Raw genomic sequence first — 26,098 nt, forward strand, 5'->3', positions numbered from 1 at the left:
TACTATTGAAATGTGAGAAGTACAGTACTCAGGCGTAGGGAGATTCTAAAATCTAAATGGACTGTCCAATTTGGGCTTGTTAAATGAAGTGTTTGGGCTGCAAATTGGAAAGTGGGTGGCCTCTGACTCTTGGGCTGGAATCATACCCAAGCACTGCTGTCACCAATTTGGGCTTGTAAAAATTAATTGTTTGGGTCAGCCTTTCTGGGCTTCCAGTTGGGCCATAGCTTTCTTTTCTCCTTTTTTAATTGTGCAAAAAAAGGGAATGAAGAGTGTGAGTGGTTAACTAAATGGGATTTCTCTCTGTAATGATCGATCGGTCAATATTCTGGGAAGATATTTATAACGAACAATATATCACGTAATCCAAGAGCGTCTGTAGTCCAACGGTTAGGATAATTGCCTTCCAAGCAATAGACCCGGGTTCGACTCCCGGCAGACGCACTTGTACTCTTTTTTTTCTTTTCTTTCTTCTTTTTTGAATTATTTCAAATCTATTTGTTATTTGCCTCATCCACTTACTTCTATAGTTTTATTATACTGTTGAACCAAACAACAAAAGTCGCACGTTTTTGTTTGTGGTCCGCTAAGAAACAAGTGGTGCCAAAAGAAACAAAAACATTAATAAGATTCCACTTCAAATATAAATAGAAAAAAAAAAAAAGACAAAAGCCAAGTATCCGTACACACTCAGCATGCATTACCTCTCTCTATATATAAACATATGCGATATGATGATGAGATGATGATTTGGTTTTTTGTACAAAAATGTGATTCCCAAGTAAACCAAACTTGTCTAGTAACTTCACTCATATGGACCACTCCATCATCCCTATCATCCACACCACCACTTGATTAGTCATGGTCCAATTTTTAAATTTTTTTTTTAAAGAAAAAATTTGTGTTGGAAGTGTTGATGTTGGAGATGTTGCTGGAAATAGGAATGATACGCATCATCTCTGTATGTTTATCGACGTTTTATAACACGTCGTCCCCAAAAAACAACAAGGTCAACCATCCACTATAAACTTTACTAATGTTATTATAAAGTAGAAAACTCCACCAAAATCCTTATGCTTGTTGATACTTCATTGGAATCTTTAGGTCACAAGTCACGACCACAAAGTTTGTATGTATTTAACAAATTTTGCTTGTAACTGCAACTTGCCTGTATTTAAGTACAATTCCTTTTGGAGATATTAATTAAAGGACCCAATTGATGCACAAAGAAAACAACACAAAGAAGAAAATAAGGAATGAAGATGAAAATATATGTTGGGAATTGATTAGTTATTGAAAAAAAAAAAACAAACCTTGGTTTTTTGTATATGTAGATATCGTATATTTTCTTTGGATCTTCAACAATTATATTTGTGATTTATAATCATTTAAATTATCACTACACTCGGGTTTTGAGATGGCGCATCGTTGTTGAGGTACATATATATGCACTAGCCCTCGATCAATTATTATTGTACCCGAGTTTTGATGTAACTCGTCGCTATTGAGGTACGCATGTGTCAGCCATCGCAAATTTATCGCTCCATCCAAGTTTCGATACAATGTATCTTGACAAAGTTTGACACTAAATGTAAACTTACTGTACTTGTGCTCCTCCTTTCTTGTTCTTGATTCATTTATTGAATAATAAAATTTCCCTTAAAAAGTAAAAATATTATTTCTTTCCTTTCTTGTTCTTGATTCAAACGGAAAACTCGCATACTTGGGCAGTAATTTTTGCCTAAAAAGAGATCTTAAAAGATTCCATGAATCCTCTAGAATTAAATAATTATAAAAAGGAAAGGAAAGATTCCACAAAATCCTGTACAACACAGAGTCATTTACAGCCGTTCATTATAGTCCGAGTCAGAACGTCGTGGAGTCGACGTGGCAAGTAAAGCCAAATCTTGCTCTTCAATTTACAGCTTGTAATAGGCATAAAAACCCCCTTCTTTTTTTCTTTTTTTTTTTCCCTTTAAATTCGAACCCAACGTATCCAAAACCACACTTCATTTTCTTCATTAAAAAAACCCCTCCCAAACAGAGCCTAAAGAAAACAGAGTGTTTTTGTGTTTCCACAACGAAAAACAGAGCTTCCTCTGTTTCATGGCCACCCGTGTAATCCCACCAAAGCTTCTCCGATCTGTCACCCGTCCCCGAACCTCCGCCACCACCACTGCCCTTCCACCACCCTACTTCACCGCCCACAAACTCCAACCCTCGCCCCAGTTGCCAACACTGCAACGACCTGGAATTGTTACCAGATTAGCAACACCAACTGCGTCCTCTGTTTTGAACCTCGACGACCACGAGAAGATCTTTTCGTCCCTATCGACGGTGCAGCTGTTGCGGTCTTCGGCGATTCTGCAAATGGCGGCGACGGAGCCGGTGGTGGATTTGGGTTTGTGGGTAATGAGGTCTCAATTGATGGAAATAAAGGGTGTTCGTGATGTGTTGTTGAGCACAATCAAACACTCGTTTTACGAACATTTTTGTGCCGGTGAGGATGCTAAAGAGGCTAAAGAGTGTCTTTTAAATGTCAATGAAAGTGGGTTGAGAGGGATGTTGGTTTATGGGGTTGAACATACCTGTGACGTTGATGCTTGTGATCGGAATCTCAATGGGTTTACCAGCACCGTTGACATCGCCAGTTCGCTACCAAAATCCTCTGTAAGTCGCACTTTCTTTTTCTAGAACTGCCAAACACGTCTCCAGAAATGATACCCAAAAACAGAGCCCGTGATTGAAAATTTTTCCTGCTGTCGATGTTATTGGATTACAGCTGTTTTTCTTTTCTTTTTTTGATTTTTTTTTTGTGTTTGATCGAGTCTACGTGGCAACACGTGGCGTGACGTAAGCAAACAACCAAGTTGTGTTCTTTCATATCCTTGAAGATTCCAGGAAAACCCGCTTGAATTTTCTGATTGACCAATCATGATTTTGTGTGTTATTGCAACAGACCAGCTATGTTGTTGTGAAGATCACTGCAATTGTCCCTCTTGACCTATTGGAGAGGGTAAGTGACTTGTTGAGATGGCAACAGAGAGATCCATCTTTCAATCTTCCATGGAAGCTCGATTCCTTCCCGGTTTTCTCCGAATCGAGCCCTTTATACCACACAATGTCAAAACCAGAACCATTGACACCACAAGAAGAGCAGAACCTCAAACAAGGCCATGAAAGACTGCTAAAACTATGCCAAAGATGTGTTGAAGCCAGTGTACCACTAGTGGTTGATGCAGAGGATACACAACTTCAACCTGCGATCGATTACTTGACATACTCGTCTGCGATCGTTCATAAGAATGCTGATAATCCGGTTCTGTATGGTACAATTCAAGCATACTTGAAGGATGCAAAGGACAGGTTGTTGCTGGTGAGCAAAGCTGCAGAAAAAATGGGTGTTCCAATTGGGTTTAAACTGGTGAGAGGTGCTTATATGTCTAGTGAAACAAAGCTCGCGAATTCACTAGGGTTCGACTCTCCCATCCACAATAGTATCCAGGAGACTCACGATTGCTACAACGATTGTGCTTCTTTCATGCTCGATAAGATTGCTGATAATGCATCAACTGGGGTTATTCTTGCAACCCATAATGTTGAATCAGGTAATGGGTTCATCCATTCATAACAGTACAGTATATGACTATCAGTCTTAACTCTCAATGGATGTACTGAACAGGCAATGTTTGATGCAATACAGGAAAACTGGCTGCGACGAAAGCAAGAGACTTGGGGATCAAGAGAGGGAACGGGAGGCTTGAATTTGCGCAATTGTATGGAATGTCAGATGCACTTTCTTATGGTTTGAGCAATGCAGGGTTTCATGTGAGCAAATACATGCCTTATGGTCCTGTGGATGTTGTTATGCCATACCTTCTAAGAAGAGCTGAAGAGAACAGAGGGATGTTGTCTAGTTCCAGCCTTGACAGACACCTCATGAGGTAAAATCAAATTCTGTTAAGACAAATGAATCATTTGGCAAATTTGAGATTGGCATTGTCTCATTGATGCCTATGAAAATTTTCTTTCTGAGTGCAGGAAGGAGTTGGTGAGGAGAATCAAAGCTGCTGCATTGCCCAAGTTTGAGATGCAAGGCTATCCTCAGCACAGTTTGTAAATTACTAAATTGTCCCAAAATGAGTATTTGAAAAGAAAAAAATGAAAATAAAACTGTAATTGCAGTGTATTGCTCATTTGTTCAATCTATAATACTAGTTTATGTTTTCCTAGTCATACTGGATTGTCATGACCTGCAACTTGCAACATCTCATTTTCATTTCACACTCAGAAGGGCATTAATTTCAATGAACAAACTAATATATAATTTCACAACAACATCATGCAAAGTTTGTCCGTTGGACATCTAATATGGACTAAACATTTTTTTCCACCCGATTTCACAAGAGAGTTGCTCGCAGTGGTAATTGAACTCATAACCTCCCGAGTCTATACAGTTTAACCCCAAAGAAATTCATCACTAGACTATCACTCAACTTGATAATGACACCATGCAAACTTTAGCTTTGAATATATATTGGCCTCAACAAACAAAAAGTAGCACCACATATTGCCTCACAAATAAACAGTGCCTAATGTTGTTGTCAATATACTGCATTTTTGGGTAATAAAATGATAAGATTTTTCATGTGTTCTTGGAGGTACTGTGCTCCCTTGTACTAGAGACAAGGTGGTCCATGTCTGTCTCCATTTGCAAGTGTGCAACTTATGGACAGTAGGGTCTCTCTCTTCTAGTATTATCTTTGCTTCATGATATGGTATCTTCAGTGTATTACATCTCATCTATATCTTCCGTGTTGCTTGCTAATACTGAATAAAAAAGATAACTTCTGATGCTATGATGATGTGGAAGCCAAATCTCAGGAATATAAAAATACTTTTGTGTCAAAAACAAAGATTGTAACTCAAGTATAGATGAGTTGTATCCGAGTAATCACAGGCAGCTGATAAGCTAGATGGTGAATTTCTCTACGATCAAATTGCATGTCCGAAGTATGATTCCCACTAAGAGCAATACTTTTGTGACAACACGCTGGACTTTAATACAACTTACTCCGTTGTAAGGTGAGAAATTTTTTTTGTACACAGACATGATGACCCAAGTTTACACTCATGTTAGATGTCAAAAAAAAAAGTTGTAACCCACATAACATATTGCCAAACAAAATTAAAGAAAATTATGCAACTTGACTGGAGAGGAGGAAAAAAAGAAGCAAATCAAGATGTGTTTTTTTATGATATCCCAGATGTGTACATTCTGTATTCTCTGGGCAGAGATACCAAAAAAGTATTTTCAACCTCCACAAGTTGACAACATGCAGAATTATGCACAGAGTCTTCTAATATTCTACATTATCATCTGATTCTTTGCTTAAAATAATACTAACTGGCTAACTGCATCAAACTTCATACAGTCAAAGATGAATAAAGAAATCAAAAGGAATGGGGCTTCAGCTTTACACATCATCTACCACCTTTTCTGTCTATTGACTAGCATACAGTATACCCCATGCCAACCCAGAAGAGTCAAATGTTCTTGCTGTAAGAAAAAGGCATTTGCAAGCAAATGTCAAGCTGGGATCTGGACTGCACAAGCCAGAGAGATAGTCACAGTTTGCAGCAGAAAGACGTATCAAATTGTATTGATGCACCTCTTCCATGAAGTTTCTGGGAAGAATCTGAGAAACTTCAACCAGTGGAACTCAAATTATGAAGTGGGTGTCAAAATCCCATGGTGGAATCTCCCACTAAATGGGAAGTCCTTATTGTAGAGTCTATGCATGCTGACAACTGACTAAAAGAGAATATATTGGACTTGTATGGTGGGAAATTGAATCCTCTCACTTATTGAGAGAGACTCAATTGGTGAAGATTACATTTACTTCCAGCCACCAATTCTGAATCAGCTTCCAATTCTAATATGGCTAAGATTGTGACTGCCAAAGAAATGATATCCAATGAAGGAACATAAAGGGAATACGAAAGTGAAATTGTTCCGCACTAAATCCAATATTCTTTGACAAAGAAACAGTATTTCCAGTTTATTGTGCAATAATTATGAGAGAACAGAAGGTGAAGATATCAGAAAAGTTCCTAACAAATAGTGAACTTAGCCCAAAATTTATTTAAATGAGCGCATGATCAGACAATGATATGTATCAAAGGCTTGGGAAAAGGAGAGTGATTGAGAAAATTCCTTGGAGTTGGCTAAAACTGATTCTGGGGCTAATTCAAAGACGATTCCAACATCATCAATTGAACTTTTCTACAGTTTATGAATGAAACAGAATATATCCGCCAAACGTCACGAATTCAATGCAGAAATAAAAAATGTTACAATCTTTACAGGCAAATGCCGCACATTATAGAAAAGCTTTCAATAAAAAAAAATTCACAGTTGAAACAAGTAAAAAGGCGATTTCAATGACAAGTAACTCAAAGTTAGACTTCGTGGAACATATATTTATGCACCTCACATCAGCATGAGTTTTCATACAGAGGCCCATTTTTTTAATCCACATTTAAGGGATCTCTAGAATTATGAAACTATATATTTCTATTTTTCTACTAGCCCTATTTCATGTTACATCTTCATCATGAAACTATTCAAACAAGATATGACCAGGAGTTCACAACTCAAGAATTTCTTGTAGCTTGATAAGGCTAAAGTAAGCAAACCAGTTCAAGATGCATCAGAAATCAGTAACAGTGTCTTATAGAGCTATGTTTTCAAGTTTTAACTTGTATCATGAAAATGGCAAGAATAATCAATATCCATCACTCGTAAAGACACATGTGAAGAATCATGAATTAACAGTTTGATACAGTTTTATTTGTGGTTTCAAACTATAGAAACAAAAGCTTATATGTCTGATGTATATTAGACACAAGACACACGTAACTCCATAAGTTCTGCCTTAGCAGCATCAACACCCTCCACATCGTCAAAGCTTACCAGCTGATTAACAGGTTTACGCTTTTTCGCTGTGCTATTAGCAGCAGCAAGTTGACGATAAAGAAGCCACATCAAAGGAGTTAAGGGAATCCAGAGTGAAATTACAGTTATTAAAGTACACCTCATGGACTTCAAAACTGATTGGGGTGCCGAGCTATATGTTGTCCCCTTTTCTCTCATCAAACTAAGAAGAAATTTCTCACCATGGTCTATTTTCCTTGTGGAATACTGCCACTCAGGGGAAGAAGCACCATTTCTAGAAAATCTTCTCCACAAACTCACATATAATGTTTTGCTACATGCTAGTTTTTGCATCTTGTTCTCTGCCACATGTATTAGCCACATTCTCAACAGAAACATTTACTTTCTGCGGTTTCTCTTCTTCCCTCCGAGAAATTTCAAGACTCTGGGAGTCTGTATTGTAATTTATAAGATGAGATCCCTCTTCAAGTAGTGCCTTCGTAACATTACCCCTTTGAAGGCTTGTGATTAAGTCCGAATATGGAACAACCTTTGAAGATGTCATTGCGGTTAATTTCAGAAACAAACAGCAGAACCCCAATGCAACAGTTATTGCAGTCAAAAGAATCAGTTTCTTTACATTCTTCCGCAAAAACTTACCAAAGTCATTCAACATCGACCTAACTGGAACCCTCTTCATTCGCATAGTCAATAACCGCAACCTTGGGCGTAATCTCAGTGAAAACTTCTTCCTCACATTCTCATTTTCTCTTTTCCCCAACTGGGTCTGCTCACCTCCACCATTTTCTTTCGTCAGTGACCCAATTGGACCAATCCTGTCGTTAAATGACAAACCATGTTGAAATCTACCACAAGAATAAAAACCCAACAAGGGAATCCCACTTCTTGCACTACTAAATAAACTCAACTCCCTGGCAGAAATAAATGAATTCCGTGAATTGCTACGGCTATTGCATACATTATAAGCCATGAAAGAACCGCCAAAGTTTTCATATTTTCCCCAAGACTTGGTCTTCACATCATGAAATCCCAATTTCTTCTTACCTAACAAACGACTGCTTCAAAAAACAGAAAGAAAAGCCATGTCTTTTCTACAGTATCATCAACATCATCTATTCATCTGTGATTGTGAATCAATTAACATACTTCAATGAACTACGATTGGAGAGACGCATATCTTGTTCAATGAGTCGTAAACCATGAAAACCAACTGGGCAACACGAAGGGGTAAGATTTACCTGATATTATCAGCTCGTATAAATGATGATAAAAATAGGGGGATGGATGCTCTTCGTTTCTTCCTGTTTCTGTTCCTGTTTCCGTTGAGGAGGAAGGGCAAGAGAAGAGAGAAGAGAGAAGAAAGTTTGGATTGCTTATTGATAGTTTGAATTGTCTCTGTGTTAGTTTTTCCGGTGGATTCTGTTATGCAAAGGATTTACATATTTTCTTTTATCTTCTGATTTCCAAACATGTAATTAAACGGCATCGTTTAAATATGTAAACCAAACATTAAAACACGCCGTTTCACTCTCTTCTGATTCTAACGCCTTCCCCTATCGTTTTCAATACGCGGAAAGTAGCTCCAACTGCTTTGGACGGATACTGAGGACTATTTATCAGATTCAGTTTCTTCTGAGTACAGATAATACGAATACTCGTGATTGAATGTAGAAGAAGAAATACAGAGATCTATTGTACATACGTAGAAGGAGATAACCCATAATTTCGAGACTCGAAATCCCTTCCAAAACTCAGGTTATTTCTTAATCCCTCTTCAATTCTAGGTTGCCATAATGATTTTTCGTTCTTTTAATTTTCTTCTTGATTATTGCAATAATCAACATTCGTGGAATGACACCCAGTTGACGTGTACTCGAAATGTTTTAAAATTTTATTTTTATCTCGTAATTGCTGGGTTTCATCGGTGATTTGTTATTTCTTAGTGATTTGGGGTTTTTTTTTTTGTTTCATATTTCCTTAATCGATATTTGAGATTTTGTGTTAAATTTATATTTCAATTGTAGCCTGGAACAAAGTTAGTCAGTGGTTCTTAATCGGCATCACTGGTAGCTTCGTCTCTGGTAGCATAACCCTAACCCTAACATCTTGCCGTATATGGGCATTGATTTTATTTTGTCTGGTTGTGATACAGTGATAGGTCACCATGTTGAGCGAGGAAGTATTTTCTTTGCCTTTCGGCATAATGCGGCTTCTTTAAGACTAGGTAATGGACAAGAAAAGAATAGATGACTCTGATTCAGTTCCGGTTCCTTCACAAAAGCTGGATAGATTTGGGTTTGTAAAGCAGGAACTTAACAATTCTCCTGAAGGTGTATCCAAGACCAGATTGGCAAGTGAATATGTGAGGTACGTGTATCTACATCCAAGTAATTTAAATGTTTTATCGGACTGAATATGAAGCGATTCAGAATGGATTTATAAGTATGCTTATGGATGTTGAAATCTTTTTAGGGAGGAAAGAAGGGTAAGGAAATGGAGGAAGATGATTGGGGTGGGAGGGAGTGATTGGAAGCATTATGTTAGGAGAAAACCACATGTAGTTAAGAGGCGTATAAGGAAAGGAATTCCTGATTGCTTGCGGGGTCTTGTTTGGCAGTTGATTTCTGGAAGTCGGGACCTTTTATTGATGAACCCAGGGGTTTATGAGGTACTCATTTTCTTGATTCATTGATATACACAATTGACACTTTTCTGTGATAACTGATGAAGATTCATCTTTCCTATTGTGATGGCCTCTGTTTGTCATATACTCATGCTTTGCAAGGATTTGTGCTTGAATTATGTTCATGTTCATGGGAACCTGTTGTCCTCTTTTTTTCTCTTCCCCTACCTTTTATATGATTGGTAAACCCTGCATGGGAAATTGAAAATTAACTTCTTTGATTACACTCTTGAAATTGGTAGGAAAACCAAATGAAAAAAGAGAAGTTTTGCATATTAGAACTCAAAGTTGAAAAAAGAAAAGTTTTCTATCTTCACAAAATGAAAAAGAAACACCTGCAAACAGGAGTACCAAACAGGCCGACATGAGCATTTTTCAGTATTTTTTCTGATTTGCTTCATTGACTTGTTTGTTTAGATCTAAAATTAATTCTTGAATTGATTGTTTATATACGCGTGATGTTAATGGGGTTTTGAATACTGACAAACTTCAAAAAGAAAAGTAAAAATTCTTCCTTGTTTCAAGAACATTATATTGTCTGCGTCATCTTTCTTTTGATGCTCTCCCTCTTTCACAAATGCAATCAAACACACACTGATTTGTACTAAAGGTATGTTGTCACTGCAGCAACTAGTTATATATGAGACATCGGCTTCAGAACTGGATATAATTAGAGATATTTCTCGCACCTTCCCTTCACACGTTTTTTTCCAGCAAAGGCATGGACCTGGTCAAAGGTCCCTCTACAATGTTTTGAAGGCATACTCTGTCTATGACAGAGAAGTTGGATATGTTCAGGTTGGACTCCTAAGTTGCTTATATGCTCTGAGAATTACTTATTCTCAGGTTCATCATTCTTTTACATCGATATTGTTTTAGATGTGCTGAACAATATTTGAATTGCCAAAACGCAGGGGATGGGGTTTTTGGCTGGTATATTGCTTCTTTATATGAGCGAAGAGGATGCATTTTGGTTATTGGTTGCATTACTGAAAGGAGCTGTCCATGCTCCAATGGAAGGATTATATCTGGTGAGTAGTGATTGTTTTGTTTTAGTTCCAGAACCTACTGTCATCAATCTTTGGAATGCTCTTCTTTTCTTTCTATTTTTTTTTTCCTTTTTCTTTCCTCCCTTTCTCATTGGTGGTGGGGGAGGGGGGAAGAAGAGGTCGGGGAAGGGTTGTGGTCTTCTGGAGGGTACTCAGTTACCTTATCAGCTAGAGGATGCTGATGGCCCAAGGCTTTATTAATTTTTGCTTGGCATTACTTGGACTCTAAGGTCAGTTTTGCGTATTTTCTTCCTTTTTGTGTACCTTGAAGACAGCTTAGAGGTAATGAAATGATGAAGGCATAACGGTGTTCAAAATGCCAACTTCTGTTCATCATTTTCTCGAAACTCTTTTGTTTGTCTTTCTGAAAATTGAGAGAGTCCACTTATTAAAATGCAATTTTTTCGTCTATGTTCTAGGTGGGCCTACCCCTCGTACAACAATACCTGTTTCAGTTTGATCAGTTGATGAAGGAGCACTTGCCAAAGCTGGGAGAGCATTTTACCCAACAAATGATCAATCCTAGCATGTACGCAAGTCAGTGGTTTATAACTGTTTTCTCGTATTCTTTCCCATTCCATTTGGCCCTTCGAATATGGGATGTTTTTCTTTACGAGGTCAGTAATTGGTATTGTTTAGAACTCTCTGTGGAAGTCAAAATGCCTGGATTGGAAGCTAACATGTTGGTATATATGCTTGTCAGGGTGTTAAAATTGTTTTTAAGGTTGGTTTGGCCCTTCTAAAATATTGTCTTGATGACTTGGTGAGTTTCTCAAAGATATCAACTTTGTTCCTGATCCGACTAAGTGGTTTATGCTGTGCTTATGGATGTTATATGTTTGTTTATCAGACAAGCTTACCATTTGAGAAACTTATACATGCTCTCCGTAACTTCCCTGAGGATGCAATGGATCCTGACAAGTTATTGCCAATGGCATACTCAATCAAGGTCTCTTGCGCTCTCTTTCTGTCTCTCTCCTGATTGTGTGGCAGTTCATGCATTGCAATATTTGTGTTTTATACTTATCTGTGTTTATGGCTACATAAGAATGTCAATTCCTGCAATATTTGGTGTCCTGTGAATAAAAGATGACTCAAATGGGCTTAGTGCCAAACTAGGTGTCGGTGCTTGAATACTTTTCTGCATTGCATTGTTTATACTTATCTGTGTTTTATGGCTACATAAGAATGTCAATTCCTGCAATATTTGGTGTCCTGTGAATAAAAGATGACTCAAATGAGCTTAGTGCCAAACTACGTGTCAGTGCTTGAATACTTTTCTGCATTGCATTGTTTATACTTATCTGTGTTTTATGGCTACATAAGAATGTCAATTCCTGCAATATTTGGTGTCCTGTGAATAAAAGATGACTCAAACGGGCTTAGTGCCAAACTAGGTGTCAGTGCTTGAATACTTTTCTAGGAAACATCATTCAAGTATCTTACATGCCTTCACTGAAACTTCGCTAATAATTTCATAGAAAAGTGACTTTAAGTTACCATACAACTTTTCATAATAGTTGCTTAGCTAAGCTTCAAGTATCTCTCAAATTGCTTGCCAAATTAATAATTTTGATAAAAATAAGAAAAACTGTGTCAACTCTCATCACTTTCATTTGGAATTCGTGTATTGTCTGAAATCATTGAGATTTTTTTTACTTGTCTTTTAAATTTAAAACTATAGTGTTAAATTGATCTCTGGAGTCAAAATAAAGACTCAAGATGATAAGTTGACTACATGCTTTTTTAATAGACGAGGGATTCAGAATGCTATGGCCTATGAGTGAAAGGTTCAAGTAAATCATTATTGTTTTGACATATTGTTGTTTCTTGATGGTTTTTTACTAATAGAAAATGTGTTAACAGGCGCACCTCCTTGTGTTTCTTTTAGAGGTCTTTCAGGTTTTCTGGGTGGATCCTACCTTCCATTGGGAGTTAATAGTGTGGATGAAATCAAAGATGTTGTTGATTCTTTGAATTTTATGATTCTTTGAATGTTCATCAGCATTTGGATTGCCCACATGGCCTCTTTTCTCCCTGTTTCATGGCCTTTGCCCCTGTTGCCAAGACATACACCGAAACGTATGCTCTTTCCCTCTTGATCTGCTGTGTTGAGCCAAAGCTTACCCAATTTCTTGATAGCAGCCTCCGCACGCCTTGTTACTATTGATCAACCGGCCTTAGAAAGCATCCCCAGTCAGTTTTTTCTCCATTCAGAGCTACTTTTTTCTCTCTCTCTCTGTTCCTGGAAAATTGTGTAATCTTGTCCCCCACAACCACATTGCCCCTTCCCCACTACCCAACAAAGAGAAAGGAAATTAGAGAGAAAGATAGCAAAAAGATTTTCTGTTTTCTTTTTTGTTGTACCTTTGAATAGTCGGTGAGAGTTATGTTATTACCTATTGCAGCTTTGGGTGAATTTTATTACTTGATGGGGGAAAAAGGAGAGACCTTATTCATTGGCTATGTATAGGGAGACCAATTGCATCCTGTGTTATACATATTTTATCTCACATCAATGTGTTTTACAATATTCTAGGTATCCAAACGTTTGGAAGAACTAAGGCAGGAGTATGAGAGGAAGAATGGAGAGGTCGCTCAATCTGCAGATTCTAGTGTGAAACAGAAGCTGCTGCGATGAAGGTTTTTCTCATTTTTTCATTCTTTGATTAAGACTCAGACACTGAATATAGACTTTTATCATTTGACTTGTTGATCATGGATGCTTATTCGAGTCATTGCCTGAAATTGTCTATGGAATCATCTTCTATATGCCAAATATTAAAAAAAAAAACACCTTATGGATTATGGAAAGTACCTTTCTTTCACATTTACATCACCCAAGTTCCTTTTCTCATACATGTTTTTAGGCATATCTTGTCCTCGAATCTTCCATGAGGTTTTTCGTGGTCCGAGTCTTGCTTTAACATATTTTATTGCTAAGATAACGCAGCTTGTGTGGATTACTACCTATTTCTCGTTCAAAGATGAAGTTAAGTGGATGATCAAATTATTTAATTAATCCTTGATTTTTGTCCCCATTCATTTCAGCAGATGGTCGGTCATCCAGAAGATTGTTTATGCTAACCAGCTCATGAAGATTATACATTGATATGGCGATCTTATCTCTCCACGACTTCAAACTGTATAGGAATCTGAAACTTGTATAGCATACTAATTAACCTCTGCCCGAGACAAAGAATACTTGCTTATTGTTGGATGCTATCGTAGAAAACTAAAGGCAAGAAAGATGGCAACTTGTGCTTCATTTTAAAGATTTGGTTGTCTCCTTGTAGAACCCACAGAATCATTTCTGTTCTCTGTCCTTTGGGTTCGTGGGGGGGGGGGGGGGGGGGGGGGTGTTCACTAATTTGGAGTTCTAACCAGAATGAAGATCACATCATTGTAACATAGTCCCATGGTTCTATGTTTCTGTTCTTTTACTTTTAAAGAAAGTGTGGGCGACGGGGATCAGCGTTAGCAGCATTCGTTGTGTGACTGTAACCTGATGTGGAATATTTGGCTTGAGTCATAGCTACTGCGTGTCGAAAGAGCTCATTACCATTTCCCCACCTAAATGCAGGTTAGCAGAGACTTCTTTTTAACAGTATTTGGTTCACAAACTTCAGCCAGGCCAGTGAGTCAGTGACTTGTCTGTGTCATTGTGTTTTTGCCGTCTCTCTAGACTCTACTTGCCTGTTGAACGAAAAGAAGTCGGCAATAGTGGGTTTAAAATGGTCTAATTTTAAGCATCTAAAACTCGTGGGAGAATGGTAGGAGGGTAGAGGTGGTGGTTGAAGAGAAGATCAGTATGGATGCTTGTGGGCCCACAACAATAAAATGCCAGCCCATGCCCATGCCCATGCTGGCTTGTCAAAAAATGGAAGGATGCGAATGTGATAATGACGAGCTTTTCCATTGACGAAAAAGTCACTCTTAACCCTCAAACCCAACTTTATTACCTTCATCAGAGCACTTTTTTGAATTTCGATTGCAACAAGAATATATGCCTTTTCTTTTTCTTGGCTGTAATTGAATCTAGTGGGATTGGAAATTCTGAGCCACACACGTGACGTGGACGATAAAGTGGCCGCAATTTTCTCAATCAAAGAAAACGCATAAACTATGTTTTGCTTTAGCAAAAAGTCACATTCTTTTCTTAACTACAAAGCTTATTCCATGTTCATTTGTCTACTCATCTAGTCATGCACTATTATTTGTAAAATTACAAAATCATTTTTTTTACCATATAAATTTGTTATTTAGACATCCGATATGAACTTTAACTTGTTTACATAAAAAAAAAATTTCACATGAGGACAAGATTAGTTAGACTAAATCTCATCGCGCTGCCACAAAAGTATTATTCTCAATGGGAATTCTTCTCAAAATTTTCCAAATTCATACTCATGCATATGATATTGAATTCTCAATACATCTTGATTAACGAAAAAAAATCCATTTATTATATTAACAATAAGTACCAATCAATTTTACATTGGCAACTATAATTAGGCCTATCCAGGGTCGACTATGATCTTTTTTTTACATAAATTTCATTGACCGATCGATAGTTTATTTCGATTTTTCAACTATTGATCGGTTCTTTAAAGAGATATGTAATTTAAAAAAAAATAACTGACTGATCGGTAATTCTGGACCACCCTAAGTACAAGATACTATATATATATACATAACATAATATTAGTTTCAATTTCAGCCACACATACAAGTAATTCCCAAATATAAACAATTTGTTTTTTTTTCCCATTTATGGATATAATTGCTAATTTGAGGATATGATTTCCTTCTTTTCCTACTTACAAATAGACCGTCCAATTAAGCGTACTTTATTTAGGACCGTCCGATCAAATCACGTGCTAGCTATCCACCAACTCCTTTTCTATCACGACTCCTTACCATATCAAGCGTAATACCAAGAATACCCCTACAATTACGAGGGCCTCGTATAATCTTCCAATCAAACTCGGAATGGGAGGGTAAGACCGTCAATATCTACAAAAGGCGTGGCAATCAATCACTGAACCAAACCCTTCGATTTTCACTATATAAGAACGCCCCCTCCCGAGTTCTCTCAGCAGCCGCGTTAAGGTATCGACCCTCCTCGTTCCCAGCTTATAGAACTCCTTATCAACAAATTTTCCCTTTCGATTACGATTTTTAGGGTTCCCAATTTGGAATCGTATTGCGTTTTATCGTATAAGCTTGCGGTGCTGTTAATTCTTTTGAATCTTGAATCGGTGAGTTTCGTCGCAAGTTTTCGTTGATTTATGATTTCTATTGTCGTTTCTTGTTATGGTTGTATTGTTCATAGCGTGTGCTAAGTTGTTTGGTTTGTTTTGAATTTTAGGGATTTGATTGAAGAAAAAGGAGGGTTAAGGAGCGTACGGTTTCGGCTCAAATTTATATATTATTGGTACTCGCTTCTTGATCTTTATTTGATCTCCTTTTGGATTGATATTTTGTGTTTTAAATTGATGTTTAGATCTGTAATTGTGTGTAGATGACTGCATAGATAATCTGTAAATAGGTATATAAATCTACGCGCAAGCATATGTGTATTTTGTATGTATACGGATCTGTCATTGTATATCATGTGATTTGTTCATCTGTTTCTGATGTTCATAAGTTTTATATATTTCAAAAAATTTATTATGCTGGGATGTTGTCAATCTATTCATCAGTTTTGGATATGAATTTAATTTGCAGAGCACTTTTTTTATTTTATTTCTCCTATATAAGAGGTTGGTCTTTTTGGGTAAACGTTGCTTGTCCCCTAAATTTTATGCAAATCTTTCATGTAGACTGCACTTATGCTGCCTCCCTAAACAATTTGGGTGGATTTGTTTTTCTGTTTTAATTTTCATTCATAAAAACTAATTTTGTAATTTACTGGGTGTATGTCAACCTGCAGTTAATAATGTATATTGATTTTTTGGCTTACAGTGGTGCAATTTATCCTGTATAGTTTTCTTTGAATATGTTGGTGGGTTACATTTTTCTGCAGCCAGCCTTTTTGGTTTTAGTTGGCTTATGTTGATGTTTGTGTTCTTGCAGGCAGACTGAATGATCTAATGGAATCGAAAGGGGGTAAGAAATCTAGTAGTAGTAAATCATTATTCTACGAAGCTCCTCTCGGTTACAGCATTGAAGACGTTCGACCCAACGGTGACATCAAGAAATTCCGATCTGCTGCTTACTCTAACGTGAGTTTTATACCATAAGTTTTTATCTTGCCTAATTGTGTAAAGATGTCTTTGTAATCTAATTTATTTTCTCTCTTTTTTGTGCAGTGCGTGAGGAAGCCGTCCTGAGATTTCTGTGGCTTGACATAACCCCTGCGTTTTACATTTCTGCAATTGTACTGTTGTCCTGTTTTCTTTTCTTCTTTCTCTCCTCTCGTACTCTCTTGCTCTCTTTTTGCACCTTAATAGTTTCTTTACGATAAGATGGCCTTGCCAAGCTCTGCAATTGGATTTGAAGGCTATGAAAAGAGACTTGAAGTTTCTTTTTTTGAGCCTGGCACCTTTGCTGATCCTGGAGGGATGGGCTTCCGTGCTTTGTCCAGGAATCAGCTGGAAGAGATTCTAAACCCTGCTGAATGCACTATCGTTGGCTCTCTGGCGAATGAAGAAGTTGATTCTTATGTACTTTCGGAATCTAGCTTCTTTGTGTACCCTTACAAAATTATCATCAAGACCTGTGGCACTACAAAGTTACTTCTTTCAATACCAGCCATCCTTAAGTTAGCTGACTACCTTTCCCTAAGGGTGAAATCTGTGAGATACACTCGTGGGAGCTTTGTCTTTCCAGGGGCTCAGCCATTTCCACACCGTAGCTTCTCTGAGGAAGTTTCTGTTCTTGATGGTCATTTCGGTGGACTTGGGTTGGATAGCGAGGCTTATGTGATGGGTGGTCCTGATAAATCTCAGAAGTGGCATGTTTATTCTGCTTATGCTGAAGCTGGTCCCGGTTGTGACCAATTTTACACTTTGGAGGTGTGCATGACTGGATTGGACAGAAAGAGTGCATCTGTCTTCTACAAAACAAATGCAAGTTCTGCAGCTTCGATGACTGAAGCTTCTGGGATTAGGAAAATTCTTCCAAAATCCGATATATGTGATTTTGACTTTGAACCCTGTGGTTACTCGATGAACAGCATTGAACAGGAAGCAATATCTACTATCCATGTGACACCTGAAGATGGTTTCAGCTATGCTAGTTTTGAGGCTGTGGGTTATGATTTTGAAGAAGTGGGTTTGACCCAGCTGCTTGAGAGGGTGTTGGCATGCTTCCAACCTACTGAATTCTCTGTGGCACTGCATTCTGCTGTGGTTGGTGAAGATCTTGGAGCCAAGTTCCTTCTGGATTTTAAGGGATACTGCTATGATGAAAGGAGCTGTGAAGTGATTGAGAAGGGTGGGTCTACCATCTACCACACCTTCATGAAGATTGGGGAGCAGTTATCTCCTAGGTCTACTCTGAAAGGAAGCTGGAGCGAGGACGAGGGAAGTTGAAGTGAAGTAGTCTGGATTTGATGTTCGTGTTGTTTTTTAATTTCAGTCGTTTTATATGAATAAATGTTGTGGGGGTTATTATTCTGTTTCAAGTGTGATGGCATGGCATGATTCTGCCATAGGTATTGCTGCTGCAGTAGTGTAGTCTCTTTTGTTAGCAAGACTAAAATTGGTTTATGTTATAACCATTTTATGCTCTGGATGTTTGAATTTCAATGAATTATTTTTATTATTATTATTCTAATGATTATTGTTTATGCCTTTATATGGTATGATTATCATTATGGGTGAACTGATGGAATCGTGGAGTATGAAACAGCATAGAGTTGGACACTCAAAAGCAATTTGAAATAATTGAATAAAACCACCAGAGGAATTTAGGAAAAAAGGTTGGATTGAATGCCTTTCAGGACGAGCTCTGTGTTTCCCTTCTTGGACTTCTTCTTCTCCTTCCTTTTCTCTTTGGTTTCGTTTTCGCTCCCCATCTCTACGTGATTGCAGCTCCCTGAACGAAGAAGGAACCTGCGAAGTCTTGACAATGTAGTGGGCCTTTTTGTTGGCCCGTCTTGTAACCCTAACAACCTAATCCAGTCTCATTCCTTTCTTTTAGCAGCCCACGGTATTCGCCGCCCAATACATAGTTTGGTCCCAGTTTCCTAAACAGCTAAACTAACTGGCCGTACTTTTTGGTCCTCCTTCTGAGTTCTTACTTCTTACTTATCCCTTTATTTTCCGGCCCAATAATAGTTAGGCCCACTTTTTGAAACGGGCCGACGACCTGATCTGCAGCACCGGCGAACCCGCTCATAGCTTTAACTTGATGGCTCCTGGTCACAAGGCAGAGAACACTCCTAATCCAACGCTTGATTGACACTTGGCTGTCAAAGGCAATTGGGGAAGACCACGTGTTAAGCTGCATTACACGTAGCCCCACACGTGGCAATGAATGAATTGTTGTCAAAGTAGTATAAATTGTGACAAAAATGGGTGTTGAAGCAATCAGGTCATCAGTAAGGTGAACAATTAGAGGTTGAGAGGCAAACAATTTCAGTGTTGTTTTCAATTTTCAATATAACCAAAAAGCAATGGCTGACAACTCCCAGAAGATGAGCTACCATGCTGGTGAGGCCAAAGGCAAAACAGAGGTCAGCTTAATAATTGCTCTTTAATTCTGGTTTTTGTTACATACATACATGTGTGTGTGTAATGTGAATAGAAATAAATAATGTTGATGTGTGTTGAAGATGGGTATTGTGTGTTTGGTTTCAGGAGAAGACAAGCAATTTGATGGACAGAGCTGGCAATGCTGCTCAATCTGCAAAGGAATCAATAACAGAGGTTCTAATTACACAAAAACTACTTGTTTCCACTATTTATTTTTACACACCAAAATTAGTGTCACAAGTCACAAACAAATTGTTGTTGACTTTTGTGTGTAGGCTGGTCAGCAGGTGAGGGCCAAGGCAGCAGGAGCAGCTGATGCAGTGAAGGATGCAACTGGCATGAACAAATAAAATGATCATAAATGGATTTCTCTGCTTTGCTTTAATTTCCAGTTTCAGAACTTAATTGGATCATATTGTGTCCAAATTTGTTTATGTTTAGGCAGTTGTTTGTTTTTGTTCTTCTGCTGGTTTCTTTGTCTTGTCTTTTGTTTTGAACGAGGAAAGCACTAGTTGTGATTTCATGCAGAGAGTCTGTCAGTACTAATTTTACTACTTGTTTAATGCAATTCCAATTTGGATTCAAATCCTTTTGTTTTTCCCTTTCATAATTTGATTGCTGGTATTTTTCTAGGAAGCCGCACAGGAAACGTAAAAACCTGGACACGTTTGATATTTCTAGTTTTCTCAGAAACCAATTCATTTCAGGCAAACCATTCACTAAAACATCCCCATTTTATTCCAATATTAATTTGTTCCCAAGCTTACAATTTTGTACATTGTTTCCTGAACAGAATCCCCCCAAAACCCTAACAATCTACACAGCTTCACTCGCCTTTCTTCCTCACGCTCAGAATCCCAAACCGTAGATCGGGTTAAAGATGAGATATTTATGGCTTCTGATGCTCTTACGAAACTAGTCTGGCTCTACTCTCTGAAACCCAACTCATTTTTCTTGTTTCCTGGTACACTCTTCTTCTCTTCGCTCTTTGTCTTCACTTGTACGCACACATTCTCACTCTCAGTTCGATAACCCGGATACACAGCTGAGATCCAAAAACTTGTGTAGCTCGTAATTTTGTCATCTGGGGCTGAAAGAGGACATTGATCATATAGTTATAGCTGAGGCTTTTAGCAAGATAAGTGATTCTGATGATATGGTGTTATGATCACCCATGATATGCTATTGAGAGTGTTGAGTCTTTTATCGAGCCCGGATGTGGTAAGAAGGTTTTTTTTTTATTGAATTGTCGAGAGGGATGGTGAGAGATTGAGCTCGAAATCATATAATTTGATGGTGGGCATTTCGAAGGCTATATCGATGCTTCTTTATTATTCATATGATCATATGATAGTTAAGCTGCAATTGCATTGGCAGTTAAGCTATAGAATCAAATTCTCCAGGAGCTTTCTTGAGGAAAGTTAAAAAGAGCAAAAATGCGTGCATACACAAACCCCACATTGACTATGCCCGGAGGGGATAACATGAATTGTCACTTATTAATTATGTGTCGCTGAGTTCTTCTTGAATTGGTTTCTTTGATCTCCCTTAGTATATGAACATCATTGGTGATGCAATATTGTAATGTGGAAGAAGGAATGAATTTGTTATTATATTAACCATCTTTTCTTTGTTCTATGGTCAGCTGTTACCCGAGTATATTCAGATTTTAGAGTTCACCTTCCCTGTTAAAAATATGCTTGCTTTTGTTGCAACTTACAGATTGCATTGTGGAGATTTAGGCTGTTGATATAGTAAATTGTTTTCGATGGTTCATCACTTTCAGTGAAAGGATTTATGGTGTACTAACCTTCAACAGTGCACGGATTTGTAATGCATTGGTTGGGGCGTAGATTCCTTGCTAGTGCTATTGTATGGCAGAATAAACTGCAGGCTTTTAGAGTCAGATGCTATGGCATACCTAGTCACAGTTTTGTCTCTGGGTTAAGTGGTTCTCTTGTTTTCATTTGTAATATATTCAGCCGTGGGCTTTCTTCGATACATATAGAGGTGCAGTTTCCCTTCCTATCACATCTATGTTGTACATACAAAGGGATGGCTGTGGAAATACAATATTATGAACCGTGAACATCCAAATTAAGTTTGTCATGCATTGACAGCCCGCATCTACGCTGTTCACTGGTGTGTCATGTGGACGTTTTCATTGCTTCCAAAACCAAGTTAAGAATATTACTTTCACCTTGATTTTCAATTTTGTGTTGATCTTTCCATTTTGTTTGGTAGTTATCAAAGAATGATTTGTCCTTTCCATCAGTTGAAGAGAATATCACCCATTTTTCTCAGTTTCATTGGATTAGTGCACTCAAAGCAAGAATGCTTCACACTTTGATTAGGTGATCAACAGTGGAGAAATTGTGGTTGAATGTTTGGTGTTTCAGATTGTCGTGGAAAAATGGAAGACCACTTGTCTGGATAAAACTGGTTGGATTTTACAGCACAGATTAGTGGTTAAAATGGTTTAGGCTTTTACATAGAATGTGTTTGAAAAAGAGGTAGATAAACTCAGATTTGGGTTCTGTTTTGGTAGATCCTGGAGTCCATGTTTGGAGATTGAATATGACAGATCAGTATTCTTCACTTAGTTGAATTGTACTATACAATGGTCATTCTTATCAGTAATGCCTGAGCATCTATATGTAAAACCAGATTCAGCAGAGCACCTTTTCCATAGCTGCAAATTGGTCGAATAAGACCAATCGACGAGCGGCAAAACGCGGTGAGTGTGACTGAACAAGCCATATATTTCAATATTTGCTGTGACTGAACAATCCATATATGTAAATATGTGCTGTGACTCCCTTGCAGGTTGTGAAGAAATGACCTTAAAATCTGGAATGCAGACAAGAGATAGGACAAAGTGATGTCTAGCAGGCAAGACAAAATGGCATCATTTTGTGATGATTAGTAGCTGTTATACTTCAACACTCACTACACAGGACCACACAGAGAGATCAGATCAGTAGAGTCTGAGTTAAGAACAACTGGAAGGGGGACCAAAATGTTGAGGCATGGTACTTGGGACATCAACCTAAATCATCTTTGTAAGCATGTCTCCTTCCTTATTTTCTTGGTGGTTGCAATTGCAGGTTCAGATGATGAATATTGGGTTATTTTTGGGGCAACTGTGTCAATAGTGACAGCCTGCTAGGACAGTGTCCAATGGTAAAGAAAAATTTCCTATTATTGTACCAAATGGAAATGGAACATGTTGTAAGAAGGGGACAGATGGGATATGAACCAAAATAATTACATGGAGAAATAAAAGTAGGTATCTGGTGTCATTTCAATGCGTTAAAGATTAAAGAAATCATGCATGCATAGCAAAGTAAAGTTAGCTAGAGAGAGATTGGACCATATATGTCTCCCTCTCCCCCTCCCCTTCCCTTTCAAATCAATTGTTTGCTGCATCATTGCCTCTCTCACCTTGTGTCTTGTTAACACAATTATCACTTAATTTTACTTTCATGTCAATGACCTCTCCTTTTCACAATTATTTCCTCTTATTATGTTCTATTTTGTTTTTTTATGGTCAAATAGCATAAACAGTGGGCAGACTTAACAGAGATGCTCACTAGTACTATTTGATTATGAAATGGTACTTGGAACTTAAAAAGTTAGAAACATTCCATGAGAAGTGAAGCAAATCTACTATTGCATTTTAGATGTTTAATTAAGTATCTACTGTCTTTGATGCTTAATTATATAGCATACACACACATATACATACATATACAATATAGCATACATATACATATATACATCTCTCTCTCTCTCTCCACTCACAAAAAGAGATGGTCATGAATGCTGTCCCTTTGAAGAGCATTTCTTAAAAGCATCAAACATCATGTCTGCTACTGTTGAGATGTTTCTATCACCAATTCCACAAATCAATTACTCTCAAAAAGAACACAGAGTTCTTCTGATCTGATCATCACCCATTACCCCCCCAACCATGATGAACTTGTTTAGTGCTAGTAAATCAAAATACACTAAACAGGTAGATATCATATGATAGAATGAACAAAACAATTAATTGCAAGAGATGCTGATTTGGAATGGACAATGATATAGATATCAAATGTCCCTAAGAATGTTCATATACATGTTGTGGAAGAAAGAGTATCAGAAGATCAATTGGAAGATAAGGGACAAGATGGGTCCCAAGGAAGCTAGAAGTTTTGTTTGGATGCAATGTTATGCCTTATTTTTTTGGGTACAAAGATAATTGGGTCATGTGAAGGAGTACACTTAATGGCTTCAAGAGTGGAAGTTTGTGGGGGCTATGTCCTTGTATTGAAGGCCCCCCCCCCCCAACCAAGTGCTTCTAACAATAATTATTTCCTACTCATTTGGTATAATAATGGTCCATCCATGTCTATTGTTTTGACTCTTGTTTAGATTCTAAATTCCCAATTAATCTCACATGAAGACATATTTGCATTAATTGATGCTTTCTCCCCCCCACACCCGCCGTAGCATTAGTCTTTGCAAGAAGAGTCATTCACCTAATCTAGTCAATTGATACACTTTTACTGATTTGACCAAAACAAGATACCTTGTACTCCAGAGACTGTTTTCTTAATCTGAATCTATAATGCTCATCTTGAAACACTTTTTCTCTTTGTTTTACTACTATATATATATATATATTTTAATTGAGAACGAAACTATACAAACTTGTATTTGGACATCTGATATAAGTTTAAACTGTGCGTACAAAAGTTTTTCACCTGACTACATGATAAATTGGATTAAAACCCAGCGTGCGACTGCAATAATATTGCTCTTAGTGAAAATCGAACTCATGATTTTCTGAGTACATAAGATTTGACCTCACAAAAACTTAAAATACTAAACCCTAAACTCTAATACGTACCCATCACTAAATTAATGGCTAAGGGTATTTTCTAAAGTTAAAAGACTAGTGCTTGTCAATTATGATAATGTGAGTGCGAACATGCAATTAGGCTTGTTAGAAGATAATGTTTTAGAGTGGAAACGCACTAGTGTTCATGAAACCTCACTGTAATCCAATGGTTACACGCCACGTTTCAAGTACTAATCTAGAAGGATATGTCTAAACGCAGATTTCATGCATTTATTGGATTGTTATATACTAATCTGATGTAACATGTCAGGTTATTGCTATATATATATATATATATATATAAAATAAGTTGTCAAATTAAGACAAAAGTAGGAAGGGACACAAAATGGAGACAAAACAAGGGCTTCAAAAATCACAATCAAAATCTAAGTTAAAGATATCTATGAGGAATTGAGCATTTAGCGTGTGTGTATATATATTATTGGGAATACTCTTATATTTTAGATGAGGTGATGTGAAGAAAGGAACAATAATGCCTAGCTGTTCCCCTTATTTATGGTCCTTAATCTATGGACATTTTTGTCATTTTCCCCCAAATGAAGGTCACCCCCCTATTCTCTTCTTATGTTTAGTCAATTTTCTTTAAATGTGTTGGGGTAGTATATGGGCACCATTTGAGCTCTTCTTGCTCTAAATTCATGTTGGACTTGCATCAATATTCACTGGAAAAAAATATAAATTATATGTAGATTTTGAGACTATGATCTGTCTGTGGATCGAGGGTGAATCTGTGGTAATATCATCCACATGTTAATTAAATCTGAATTTTTTTGGCAATCGATCGATAATGACACTATATAAGTTTGTCATTTGCACATCCAATATGAGCCCAAATTTGGGCTTGACAGGGTAAATTAGGCAAAAACAACTTAGTGCGACACCTTATAAATTTGTTCTTTAGACATATGATATACACTTAAACTCGAGTTTGATAGGATAAAGATTCACTACTATGATATTGCTCATGGTGAGAATTGAACTGAGAACCTTCCGAGTCTATACGATGTTCCCAAAGAGATTCATCACTAAACTATCACCCAAATGATTGATTAAACCTGAATTTACAATGCAACTATACACCGGTTAGTGCATAGGAGTAGTATAGGACATTAAAGCACCCACCAGACACATCATCTTTCCCGTGTCTATTTTGGCATCTAGCTTTCCCCTTTCCTCATTTACCGTTACAATTTTGGACATGAACATGATTCCCTCTCATAATTTGATTTCTGCAAAGAGAGTTGGGTGGGCAGCTTTTGCTTTTAAAAGTTGCACACTTTTTTGAATAAATGTTGAAGGAATGAACCTCTCTACTCTTGCAGAAGATGAGCCATTCATCCTTAGCTTCTTGTGGGGAATCTATAAAAGCAGCAGAAACCCCAACATTTTACAGCACAAAAGTGACTGCATAGTACATAAACTATTGCATTCAAAAAAAAAAAAAAAAACCTCTAAAGTGCCAACAAAGATGCTGATTTTTCTTTGGTCATGGTCTTCTTCATCAATGGTGGGTGACCAAATCCACTATTTATCATCAATCTCGAGCCCCTTTTTGGTGTCTCTAGATTCTCACATTCTCATAAAATTAGTGTGAATATGACAAACAAAAGATCAAAATTGGGGGATTTAAAAAATATGGGTTTTGGGACTCTTATTGGATGTCCAAACTCAGAGAATGTTGGATTCTCTTTTGGCATAAGCAAAGCATTTTTTTTTTTTGCACCATAAGCTTCTTTTCTTGTGTTGGATTACATAATTCGATAAAAGTACACACACATGGTAACAAAATATTCCTCA

At 37.4% G+C, this 26,098-nt stretch overlaps 5 protein-coding genes and 1 non-coding gene across 7 annotated transcripts; 5 read left to right on the top strand and 1 right to left on the bottom strand.

Moving 5' to 3' along the window:
- Nucleotides 1-372: 372 nt before the first annotated feature.
- Nucleotides 373-444, top strand: TRNAG-UCC. Its single transcript has one exon. It is a non-coding gene; the product is annotated as a tRNA-Gly (tRNA).
- Nucleotides 445-1,779: 1,335 nt separating this feature from the next.
- LOC119997864 (proline dehydrogenase 2, mitochondrial-like) lies at nucleotides 1,780-4,236 on the top strand. Its single transcript, XM_038845087.1, has 4 exons — nucleotides 1,780-2,670; nucleotides 2,960-3,608; nucleotides 3,704-3,944; nucleotides 4,042-4,236. Exons 1-4 carry the CDS (start codon nucleotides 2,107-2,109, stop codon nucleotides 4,118-4,120), a joined length of 1,533 nt encoding a protein of 510 aa, XP_038701015.1. The 5' UTR covers nucleotides 1,780-2,106; the 3' UTR covers nucleotides 4,121-4,236.
- Nucleotides 4,237-6,822: 2,586 nt separating this feature from the next.
- Nucleotides 6,823-8,679, bottom strand: LOC119996841. Its single transcript, XM_038843633.1, has 3 exons — nucleotides 8,661-8,679; nucleotides 8,197-8,377; nucleotides 6,823-7,773 (listed from the first exon to the last, which is right to left on the bottom strand). Exons 1-3 carry the CDS (start codon nucleotides 8,677-8,679, stop codon nucleotides 7,272-7,274), a joined length of 702 nt encoding a protein of 233 aa, XP_038699561.1. The 3' UTR covers nucleotides 6,823-7,271.
- LOC119997579 (EVI5-like protein) lies at nucleotides 8,496-13,997 on the top strand. 2 transcript variants are annotated; one of them, XM_038844702.1, is made up of 10 exons: nucleotides 8,496-8,713; nucleotides 9,111-9,325; nucleotides 9,431-9,626; nucleotides 10,269-10,439; nucleotides 10,556-10,672; nucleotides 11,110-11,307; nucleotides 11,394-11,453; nucleotides 11,541-11,639; nucleotides 13,230-13,333; nucleotides 13,742-13,997. In XM_038844702.1, the coding sequence occupies exons 2-9, from the start codon at nucleotides 9,186-9,188 to the stop codon at nucleotides 13,329-13,331; spliced, it is 1,083 nt and encodes a 360-aa protein (XP_038700630.1). In that variant the 5' UTR covers nucleotides 8,496-8,713; nucleotides 9,111-9,185; the 3' UTR covers nucleotides 13,332-13,333; nucleotides 13,742-13,997. The 2 variants fall into 2 exon arrangements, with proteins under 2 accessions (XP_038700630.1, XP_038700629.1); XM_038844701.1 differs by having other exon boundaries at nucleotides 13,745-13,997.
- A 1,780-nt stretch (nucleotides 13,998-15,777) lies between these two features.
- Nucleotides 15,778-18,458, top strand: LOC119997161 (S-adenosylmethionine decarboxylase proenzyme-like). Its single transcript, XM_038843999.1, has 4 exons — nucleotides 15,778-15,951; nucleotides 16,062-16,127; nucleotides 16,769-16,917; nucleotides 17,005-18,458. The coding sequence occupies exon 4, from the start codon at nucleotides 17,161-17,163 to the stop codon at nucleotides 18,226-18,228; it is 1,068 nt and encodes a 355-aa protein (XP_038699927.1). The 5' UTR covers nucleotides 15,778-15,951; nucleotides 16,062-16,127; nucleotides 16,769-16,917; nucleotides 17,005-17,160; the 3' UTR covers nucleotides 18,229-18,458.
- A 494-nt stretch (nucleotides 18,459-18,952) lies between these two features.
- On the top strand, nucleotides 18,953-19,978 carry LOC119997856 (stress-induced protein KIN2-like). Its single transcript, XM_038845064.1, has 3 exons — nucleotides 18,953-19,373; nucleotides 19,498-19,566; nucleotides 19,668-19,978. Exons 1-3 carry the CDS (start codon nucleotides 19,314-19,316, stop codon nucleotides 19,740-19,742), a joined length of 204 nt encoding a protein of 67 aa, XP_038700992.1. The 5' UTR covers nucleotides 18,953-19,313; the 3' UTR covers nucleotides 19,743-19,978.
- The last annotated feature ends 6,120 nt before the right edge of the window (nucleotides 19,979-26,098 follow it).

Source organism: Tripterygium wilfordii, chromosome 4 (assembly GCF_013401445.1).
Source record: "Tripterygium wilfordii isolate XIE 37 chromosome 4, ASM1340144v1, whole genome shotgun sequence".
In the NCBI taxonomy this organism is placed as follows: Eukaryota; Viridiplantae; Streptophyta; class Magnoliopsida; order Celastrales; family Celastraceae; genus Tripterygium; species Tripterygium wilfordii.

What these genes read in the sequence shown, in the direction of transcription:
- LOC119997864 (XM_038845087.1), top strand. Translation starts at nt 2,107, where the DNA reads ATGGCCACCCGTGTAATCCCACCAAAGCTTCTCCGATCTGTCACCCGT. An exon ending in AACCCATAATGTTGAATCAG is followed by an intron (nt 3,609 to 3,703) that starts GTAATGGGTTCA and finishes GATGCAATACAG; the next exon opens with GAAAACTGGCTGCGACGAAA. An exon ending in CTTGACAGACACCTCATGAG is followed by an intron (nt 3,945 to 4,041) that starts GTAAAATCAAAT and finishes TTCTGAGTGCAG; the next exon opens with GAAGGAGTTGGTGAGGAGAA.
- LOC119996841 (XM_038843633.1), bottom strand. An exon ending in ATACGAGCTGATAATATCAG is followed by an intron (nt 7,774 to 8,196) that starts GTAAATCTTACC and finishes ATTTAACGACAG; the next exon opens with GATTGGTCCAATTGGGTCAC.
- LOC119997579 (XM_038844702.1), top strand. Translation starts at nt 9,186, where the DNA reads ATGGACAAGAAAAGAATAGATGACTCTGATTCAGTTCCGGTTCCTTCA. An exon ending in TGAACCCAGGGGTTTATGAG is followed by an intron (nt 9,627 to 10,268) that starts GTACTCATTTTC and finishes TTGTCACTGCAG; the next exon opens with CAACTAGTTATATATGAGAC. An exon ending in GGGATGTTTTTCTTTACGAG is followed by an intron (nt 11,308 to 11,393) that starts GTCAGTAATTGG and finishes TATGCTTGTCAG; the next exon opens with GGTGTTAAAATTGTTTTTAA.
- LOC119997161 (XM_038843999.1), top strand. Translation starts at nt 17,161, where the DNA reads ATGGCCTTGCCAAGCTCTGCAATTGGATTTGAAGGCTATGAAAAGAGA.
- LOC119997856 (XM_038845064.1), top strand. Translation starts at nt 19,314, where the DNA reads ATGGCTGACAACTCCCAGAAGATGAGCTACCATGCTGGTGAGGCCAAA. An exon ending in AGGCCAAAGGCAAAACAGAG is followed by an intron (nt 19,374 to 19,497) that starts GTCAGCTTAATA and finishes GTTTGGTTTCAG; the next exon opens with GAGAAGACAAGCAATTTGAT. An exon ending in CAAAGGAATCAATAACAGAG is followed by an intron (nt 19,567 to 19,667) that starts GTTCTAATTACA and finishes TTTTGTGTGTAG; the next exon opens with GCTGGTCAGCAGGTGAGGGC.